General features: G+C 35.3%; 2 protein-coding genes across 4 annotated transcripts; both read left to right on the top strand.

Annotated features, from left to right (window-relative positions):
* Positions 1 to 744: 744 nt before the first annotated feature.
* On the top strand, positions 745 to 1,695 carry LOC110703748. The gene has a single exon (XM_021881534.1). The coding sequence runs from the start codon at positions 745 to 747 to the stop codon at positions 1,693 to 1,695; it is 951 nt and encodes a 316-aa protein (XP_021737226.1).
* Positions 1,696 to 2,761: 1,066 nt separating this feature from the next.
* LOC110703729 (allantoate deiminase 2-like) lies at positions 2,762 to 8,533 on the top strand. 3 transcript variants are annotated; one of them, XM_021881509.1, is made up of 12 exons: positions 2,762 to 3,046; positions 3,627 to 3,712; positions 4,317 to 4,420; positions 4,493 to 4,577; positions 4,671 to 4,787; positions 5,710 to 5,819; positions 5,898 to 6,003; positions 6,124 to 6,210; positions 7,432 to 7,668; positions 7,764 to 7,889; positions 7,984 to 8,145; positions 8,228 to 8,533. In XM_021881509.1, exons 1-12 carry the CDS (start codon positions 2,956 to 2,958, stop codon positions 8,348 to 8,350), a joined length of 1,434 nt encoding a protein of 477 aa, XP_021737201.1. In that variant the 5' UTR covers positions 2,762 to 2,955; the 3' UTR covers positions 8,351 to 8,533. The 3 variants fall into 3 exon arrangements, with proteins under 3 accessions (XP_021737201.1, XP_021737200.1, XP_021737202.1); XM_021881508.1 differs by having other exon boundaries at positions 2,766 to 3,046; positions 3,624 to 3,712; XM_021881510.1 differs by lacking the exon at positions 7,432 to 7,668 and having other exon boundaries at positions 2,766 to 3,046; positions 3,624 to 3,712.
* The last annotated feature ends 1,044 nt before the right edge of the window (positions 8,534 to 9,577 follow it).

Raw genomic sequence — 9,577 nt, 5'->3', positions numbered from 1 at the left:
AACAAAACTGATGTAGTCTTTAGAAAAGGTGTACATGGAGATCGAAGACAGGAGATTGTGAATATTCTAGGCGTCAAAGAGGTTGAAAAGCATGAGAAATACCTTGAATTACCAACAATTATTAGTAAGTCCACAAAGGCGATTTTTGCAAGCTTGAAAATCAGAGTGTGGGATAAAATACAAGGATGGCAAAAGAAGTTACTATCAAGACCCGGAAAGGAAGTCCTCATAGAAGCAGTAGCCCAAGCGATCTCGACATATATGATGAGCATATTCAAGATTCTGGAGGGGTTGATTGATGAGATTCATGTGTTAGTGGCTCGGTTTTGGTGGGGATCAAATGAGACAACTAGGAAGATACATTGGCATAGTTGGGAAGCATTGTGAAAACCCAAGTATATGGGAGGTATGGGATTCCGTGATCTAAAAGTGTTTAACCAAGCGCTTCTTGCAAAACAATTGTGGCGTTTACATATTATGCCCAATACCCTAGTGTCATCCATTTTAAAGGCACGATACTATATGAACCACTCGGTCCTAAAGTCTTATAGGGGGTATGATCCTAGCTACTCGTGGCGTAGTATTTGGGGATCCAAATAACTCATCCTTGATGGGGTGAAATGGAGGGTAGGAGATGGAAGGAAAATCCAGGTTTGGCTAGATTCTTGGTTGCCTAGGAAGCCAACTACTACTGTGCCTACTCATGGTCCAATTTTTTATCCGGAACTGAAAGTCTCAGACTTGATGCATGAAGGGAATAAGGAGTGGAATATTTCCTTGCTGCACACCTTATTTTCTGATGATGACTGCAGAAAAATTACACAGCTTCCAACCTCTATTTTCCAGAGAGAGGACGAACTCTTTTGGTGGCCTTCGAAATTAGGGGAGTATAGCGTGAAATTTGGCTACTGGTTGGGGAGACTTGGGCACTTGGAGGAAGCCGAAAGCCAACTTACTGATGACGACAGAGAGATATGGCGTGTGGTTTGGTGCTCCCACAGACCCCCGAAACTCAATTACTTTGTCTGGAAAGCATGTAGAGGGAATTTAGTAGTGAAAGAACTTCTTCAACACCGTCACATTGCTCCTGATGGTGTGTGTGGTTGCTGCAGATCAGAGATTGAGTCTGTAAACCATGCCTTATTCGAGTGTGCCTATGCGAAAGATATTTGGGATGGAAGTGATTTTGTTGATATTCTCATAGATGCTCCAAACTCTTCATTTAAGACCACCCTTCTCTGGCTATCCAGGAAGCTTGATCCAATTCAATTAACACGTCTATTAGCGATGGCTTGGGCAACTTGGTTCTGTAGAAACAAGCGCATCTTCGCAAATGCTAGCCTCAGTGTGAAGTATGTAGCTGTCGGTTTCGTTAAAAACGTGTTAGACTATAAGGGGTATGCTCAGAAAGTCTTTAACAAAGTGAGTGGCGCGAATCCTAGTTTTGCTTCAAGGTGGAATTGCCCTCCTGTAGGTATGATAAAAATTAATGTGGATGCACACTTAGCTGCTGCTGGTTATATTGGTTTAGGAGCTGTGAGTAGAGATCACCATGGCTCTCTCATAGTTGATTCTGTACGCAAAGTCTCAGGGGTGTGGGAGGTCGATCTCGCAGAAGCTGCAGCGATAAGGTATGGGATGCAAGTGGTTGTTAGACTTGGTTTTCGCAAGGCATGGGTCAAAAGTGACTATTAGCATCACTAACAAGATCAACAAGAATATGCAAGGCCGTTCCCCACTATATTTACTAATTGATGATATCTCTAAGCTTGCTCTGTCTTTTGATAATTTTTGCATTTCTCATGTAAAACGTGTAGGGAATACCGTGGCTCATCTAGTTGCCCGATGGGACACTAACGAAAACGATGAACTTGTGTGTATGGGCAATTTCCCCCATGGCATATCCACTTTGGTGGATTATGACTTGATTTATTAATATTCCCTAACATTTTCCTCAAAAAAAAAAGATGTATGTCCATGGACACACGTTACAAATACCAATAAACAAATTAGGCATATTTTAAGTCCCATAAGATAGAACTAATAGGAGTATGTAAACATACGGTTATTTAAATGGGACTTAAGGGCCTAATCTGTTTAACTTAATTTGAGTTCAGTTCATTTCAATTCAGCTCCAATCACTTCAGTTCTTTATTTCCTTTTCTCATAAACAATACATTTCATTTCTATTCAATTCATTTCATTTTAATTCAGTTTATTTATTTTGAGTAAATCAAAACAGACCTTAAACTAGCACTCTTGCACCCGTAATAAAAAGAGTACATCATGCAGTGCTTTGGTGCTTCCGTCTGCATTGGTGCTTAAAAAATAAAAAAATTGTCCACCTCTTCAGTCTAGTCTTTACCACTGAAAATAATGATATCCTGATCAGATTTAGGCCCTACATTAATGGACCACGTAACATTAAAAAAAAGTAAAAAAAAAAAAAATTAAAATACACTTGCAAATATAGAAAAGAAATAGCGGACGTTGATGAAGGGAAGTTGTCAAATTGCTTATCTCCACTCTAAAAATTACTCACGTCCTACTCCACTACCAAACAAAACCTCGCATATCACAACACACCCATTTTCTGGAGGCCACTAGTTTACTATCTCGTCCCGCTTAATAAATAAATTTTGTTTGTTAAATCCCATTTTATTGCAAATATTGCATAATAAAACATTTTATTGCAAGTAAACAGATAATTATTATCTAATCAACAATAATCGTTAATACATAATTGTTAATATACCGTAAAAATTACAGAATATTGATTTATTTACGAAAATGTGATTCGAATAAACAAATATCGCTTGTATTTTATGGTAGTTTATAATCTTAGCCACCATTCACAAATCACAATACTAACCCCGTAACTCATCGACTGCAGAGGGTTTCTTCTTTCCGCCGCCCTTTAACCCTCTTCTGTCGTTGTACGCCGCAGGCTCATCCATGGCTTCCTCTCTCTGTTTCTTGCCCTTCTTACTATTTGCTTTATCCTCTGCTTCTGCTTCTACTTCTACTACTGCTGATTTATTACAAGGTAAATTTATCATCTTGTTTTATTATATGGTCTTCATTATTTGATCTACGTTTAGGTGTATTCAAATGTATGGATGTCTTATTTTTAATATACTTCGGTAATATCAATCAAAGACGTATTTTTATTTACGTTTGCGTGTTATCCGTGATGGGTTATTAACAATCATATAGAAGTATAATCTAATGACGCTGATGATTGTTCTTTTATATAAACGTCTATTAATATTTTAAATGATGTAGTCGATTTGATTGTACAACCCCGCAAGACTCTATCCAACTAAGCTTCTTGATTATCCACGCACTCACATTTATTTGATTTAATCTTATTGTATTAGAAAACGGATACAAAGTAAAAAAGTTTCTGCTTGATAGATTGAATAATGATCTACAGTTCAAGGTTTAAAGAATGCAGATGGGTAATTCGAATTCGACCGAGTTTTCTTTATAAAGGGGAAAAAAAACTGCTACCTCCGTTTAGACAAATTTGTATGGCTGATTTTAAGTAATTTAGTGATTTTGGTTTTGCAAGTTTGTGCTTGTTTGGGTATAATAGTGTTTCTGGTGCACTTTCGATTTAGGAGGTGAAGAAATTGAAGTTGTGGGGCATGATTTATACCGGGAATATTTGAGGGATGAAGCGGCCTCAAGATTAAATGAGCTGGGGAAGGTATATATGTTTAAATTTAACTGTTATGATCAATGGCATAGAGAATCATTTGTGCTATGAATTTGTGCTATATCATGAAATTAAACCAGGTTTTTGGAAATTCTTGAGTTTTGATGTGAGTTTTATATGATTTGTTAAACGGTTTGATTGACTCTTTTGTCTACGCTAACTTGATTTATTGTCTTGCATTGTCATAGCTGTCTGTTTCATGTATATATTTTATAATAAGAATTATGTAATGGAGTTAATTCATGTAAATTATATCAAACTATTCCCTTGAGAACGATGTGTACTTTTTATAACGAACATTGATACAAAGAAATGATACATAATACATATTTATGTTAGTTAATCAAGATAAGCCATTATATCAATTTAACATCTTTTGCATTACAAATTGATTTCTATCATATCAAACATAATGTGGTGTCCATGCATCAATTAGAACAATAGGCTAATGCAGCTGAAGGAGTTGATCAAGATATAGTATCAGTCTTTTGTACCAGTAAAAATTTTCCTTAACTTGATTTGCAGTCATATCACATGATAGGTTGGGTACATTGATATTTTAGAAATGAGCTTAAATGTTAAATTTATGTGGCAGGTTAGTGATGTGAATGGCTATCTTGAGAGGACTTTCTTGAGCCCTGCCTCTGTGAGGGCAGCAAACGTTATCAGTCAATGGATGGAAGATGCGGGGTTGAGAACGTGATACATCTTCTTATGCTTGTTAATGTATATTCTTTTTGAAGGCTATGTTTTAATAACTTCTGTTTGCAGGTGGGTAGACATTATGGGTAATGTGCATGGTCGGGTAGATGGGATGAATGCAAGTGCTCCTGCTCTGTTGATGGGATCTCATTTGGTAATTTTTACTCGGTTCTCTTAACCTCTCCATGCATTATTTTTTTTGGGTAGCTTACTAACAGAATTTAGTCTGGGTCTTGCCTCAATGAAGGATACTGTAGTCGATGCTGGAAAGTTTGATGGTGCTCTAGGTATTGTATCTGCAATATCAGCCCTGAAGGTTTTGATGGTGACCGAGAAGCTAGAAAACTTAAGGAACCCAGTTGAGGTATTTGAAAGTGCAATTTTTCTTTTGTCTCCCTGCTTCTTGCTTAAGTATAATAAAAATAAAAATAAAAATTATAATAATAATAACAACAGCTTGAAGCCAGTAGAACTAAATTTGCTGATGATTTTTTTCCATGTTATTCCCCTATATGTCCTCCATTTGTCCGAGAATGAGATTGTGATAGAATATGCTCATAGTCGCATCACAAAAGTTTGAGGCTTAGTAGGTTTTATTATTTGCCTAATTGCCTCTGTTCCGTCTTGCTCTCTTAAATCCTGATAGGAACTGAAGTAGATTTATACATAGATAATCAACTTTCTTTCATGGCCTAAGAATCAGTGCATGTGTCTAGACTAAACTAATAGTTTGCATTGTTGCATCCATCAACTAGAGTGTTACACAATACAACTGCACACCACTGTTATTCTTGAGATCTATAGGACATATATTCCATTGCAATCTTGAAAATGCTTTTGCACTTGGCAAAAATACATTGTAGTTGTTACTGTACCAAGTTGTTTGATCACCTAAAGTTGCTGAATATTCAACACGCTCTTTTATGCCTTTGTGCATAGCTGAGAGGAATAGACCTCTTCTCTTTTTCAGGTCCCAAATATATCCCTGTCATACACTAGTAGTCGACTTACAAAACCTCATATGTGTCTCTCCAAGGTGCTTAGTCTGGCAGCCCTAATGGTGGGAATGGAAAAATAGAGCCCAAAGTTTGATTCATTTATTACTCAGGTTTTGTGGATATATGTATGTCCAAGTATTAGGGGGTTTGATCAGGCTCTTGGCATGCAAGGATTTTATTCCTCCTGTCTTTATAGTAGATTTTAAAACTTGAAACAATTTCCTTTTTTTTTTTTACTGCAAGATCCCTTGTGCGTCGCCTAAAGTAATTGCTGTTCATAATGTTTAGGTGATTGCCTTTAGTGATGAAGAAGGTGTGAGATTCCAGTCAACCTTCCTGGGGAGTGCTGCCATAGCAGGCATCTTACCAGCTTCCACATTGAACATATCAGACAAGAGGTTTGAATCTACTACCTTTCTGTTTGTCCTTATTATTTATAATTTCTTATAATTTGTCCCCCCTTGCACAATGATCAGTGGGATAACTTTACAAGAGGTCCTTAACAAAAATGCTGTTGGGGTAACAGAGGACAAATTTATCCAGCTCAAGTATCAGCCAGAGTCTGTATTGGGTTATGTTGAGGTATATGAGTCTGATTGTCTGTTGTGTAAACTCCAAGGATTACATGCTTCATTGTTTTTTCTAACATGAGCTCTTAGGTCATTTGACAGCCTTTGACGTGTTTTGGGCTTAATCTTGCAGGTTCACATTGAACAGGGACCAGTTTTAGAAGCAGCCGGTATTCCTCTTGGGGTAGTCAAAGGCATAGCTGGGCAGACACGGTTAAAGGTAAACGTCCCTTGCTGCTTTCTTTCATCTGCAAACTCTCTCTAATCCATGTAAATAAAGCAAATGTAAACTGTCCGCAACCACACCAAAGACTTTTCGTTAAAATATCTTACAGGAGCTAGTACCACAGTTGTCACATGAACCAGATGGGCCTCAGCTCCTGTGTCCTGGCCAACCTGGCATTCCTCCGGACAACTTTTGAGGGAAAAGGTGGAACATTCATCTCTATTCTTTTAAGTAGCTATGCTTCGAAGTCAGTTTGGCTCAAGCTAAGTGATAGACAGATACAAGCACATAGTGAAAGCCAATTGATAATTTCTCTTTGGAATTTTAAATAAAAATGGATGAACAAAAATTAGTTTTTTATGTTTCATCGGTTGCAAATATATTTCTGGGAATGGTGTCAATGTTGACAAGGTAGGCCCTCTGTGTTTCAAGGTTGGTTGATGAAGATATAGTGTGTATTTTGTTTACATATCAACCTTGATAATCATCTTCTCCTGCCAGATGGTTAAAGATCTAAGAATGAAGAATTAAAACCTAGCATGGACTCTGCTTTGACACATCTAGTTAACAATGATCATATCTTATCATTGGATCATTGCCCACATGCTTTTGGTATGAAGGCAAACCAGACTCTGGATTTGATGCATGTGACGTTCATGAGAAACACACGCCACCTTGAAGCGCATTTGGTGTATTTTCCTTTAGGCACACCAGACTATGATAGATTTCGTGTGCAACGTGTTACACTTGGTGTATATAAAATTATAAATCATCTTATTTATGATGCAGTTCTATTACCCTCTTCCTGTATTCTATTATTTTAAATTTCATTATCTTGTCTTCATGATTTCCATTCTTGTTAGGTGACTAAGGCTCTATTCTCCTCAGCTTAGTTTTTTGCTAAAAAAAAAACCTTAACTTGTTTTTGCTTAAATTTTGTTTGAGTTTTCTTATATAATGAACTCACATAATTTTTCTAGGCTTAACTTGTTTTACTCTATTTTATTATTTATTTTTAATTCTAAATGTGTTTAAATAAGTTGAGAACTGAGCCTATATAACTGCCAGTCCTGGAAATCATAATGGCTTACATTCTGACTGCCTCAAACAACTGGAATATATTTGTACGATCTTGCTTAGTAGAAATGTAGTGACGCTTTACCTAGAAATGTAGTGACGCTTTACCTAGATTATCTCACATGAAATTCACTGCAGGTAACAGTCTCAGGTTCACAAGGACATGCAGGAACTGTCCCCATGTCTATGCGGCGTGATCCTATGGCAGCCGCTGCTGAATTGATTGTATTACTTGAAAGCCTTTGTAAACAACCTCAAAACTTTTTGTCCTATGATGATGATTGCAGTACAGTTGAATCTCTTTTTGGTTCACTTGTTTGTACCGTAGGAGAAATATCATTGTGGCCAAGTGCCAGTAATGTTATCCCGGGACAGGCAGGGTCTTTACCTTATGCTTTTGCTTAGCTTAGTAGGTCTTCAAATTAATTATTGGACCAAATGCTAAGGCATGTTTGATTTCCCTTTTTCAGGTGACATTTACTGTAGATTTACGTGCTATGGATGATGCTGGCCGTGAGGCTGTATTGTATGAATTATCAGCCAGAATGTACAATATTTGTGATAAAAGATCAGTTTCGTGTGTAATTGAGCGCAAGGTACTTTAGTTCATTATTTTTTATTTAATTTTTATTTTCAAGTCACACTTCTTTTTGCTGAATATAATTTAAAATGCTTGTTTGATATTGTCAGCATGACGCCAATGCTGTCAAATGCAACAGTGAATTGAGTTTGCAGCTCCAGTCGGCTGCACTCACTGCATTCAGAAAAATGGCAGGTAACGTTGATGTTGATGTGCCCAAATTAATGAGTGGGGCAGGGCATGATGCCATGGCTATGGCTCATCTAACTAAGGTCAGTTTTTGCACTCATGTTATATATGTTGATTATTCAGAATTAATATAGTATACAACTCTAATGGAGATTGTGCAAACAGATGGGCATGCTCTTTGTTCGTTGTCGTGGAGGTATCAGTCATTCACCTGCAGAACATGTATTGGACGATGATGTTTGGGCTGCTGGTTTGGCAATCTTAGCATTTTTAGAGAATCATGTGTAGATTCATGGCTATGTTTCAAACAGCACATCAAATGTACATAATGTACCTGTCTGTTGTACATATATAGACAATATCAGTTTATTCATATTGGTTACAATGCCTATTAAGCGCTTTTGTTTGTTGTACCCTCTTGATCCGTTAAAATGTAATAATAAATGTCATTTTCATTTGTAAATGGCTTCAGTAGTTTAGTGTAAGATTTTATCTTGTTTTAATTTATTTATAAATATTTCTGAATAATTTATATTTTTAATTTCGTAATTAATAAAATGAAGAAATTTTCATAATTAGAATGTGAATATTAATGCTAATCATATAACTAATATATAAAAAACTTTTAGCCAGGTCACGAGGTAGTGACCTTGGCGTTCTAACTTTTTGCAAGTGTCGTACCACGTTGAAGAAATTTAAATAATCTTCATAAGATAAAAAAAATTAATTTAGAAATTTGTTTGGATAGAATTTTAGAATTAAATTGTTTAGAGTTTTATTTTTGATAAAATACTAATATTTTAGATGTACAAATTGAATTATAATTTTATTCATAAAAAAATATGAGATTATAATTTTCAAAAATTATCATATAAATTTATTTTTTGTACCATATTATATTTTGGAGCGAAGGAAGTAGTTTAAAGCATAAAATATCCATTTATAATATATACTTATCGGTTAAAATAATATACTTCCCAATCTAATAAAATTTTATTACTAAGTAGACCTGTCAATTAGATTCGGGTCATAAGTCATATTCAGATTGGGTCACTTCAAGTTTCACAAATTGGATATCAATTTTTAACTAAATTTGTATCAATGATAAGAGGATTCGAACCTCAAACCACTTCTATATATATATATATATATATATATATATATATATATATATATATATATATATATATATATATATATATATAACTAAACTTTTAGCGAAGCAATAAGACAGCGACACTTGACATTTCAACTTTTTGCCAAGTGTAGTGCCACCTTGGATAGATTTAGATAGATTTCGTAAGATAGAAAAGTTAATTAAAATTTTATTTTCAATCAATTTTGGATATAATTTTAAGATAAAATTGTTAGTTTAAAGTTTTATTTTTGATAAAATACCAACATTTCATATGTACAAATTGAATTGTAATTTTATTCAACAAAATGTTAGATTATAACTCTCAATAATTATCATCTAAATTTATTATTTGTATCATAATATGTTTTGGAGTGAAG

Source organism: Chenopodium quinoa, unplaced genomic scaffold (assembly GCF_001683475.1).
Source record: "Chenopodium quinoa cultivar QQ74 unplaced genomic scaffold, ASM168347v1, whole genome shotgun sequence".
Taxonomy (NCBI): Eukaryota; Viridiplantae; Streptophyta; class Magnoliopsida; order Caryophyllales; family Amaranthaceae; genus Chenopodium; species Chenopodium quinoa.
Note: the sequence above shows the minus strand (reverse complement) of the source record. Positions and strands in the feature narration are given on the sequence as shown.

Coding starts and splice junctions, on each gene's coding strand:
- LOC110703748 (XM_021881534.1), top strand. CDS start 745: ATGCATGAAGGGAATAAGGAGTGGAATATTTCCTTGCTGCACACCTTA.
- LOC110703729 (XM_021881508.1), top strand. CDS start 2,956: ATGGCTTCCTCTCTCTGTTTCTTGCCCTTCTTACTATTTGCTTTATCC. Junction 3,047..3,623: donor TACTGCTGATTTATTACAAG/GTAAATTTATCA, acceptor CTTTCGATTTAG/GAGGTGAAGAAATTGAAGTT. Junction 4,788..5,709: donor ACTTAAGGAACCCAGTTGAG/GTATTTGAAAGT, acceptor CATAATGTTTAG/GTGATTGCCTTTAGTGATGA.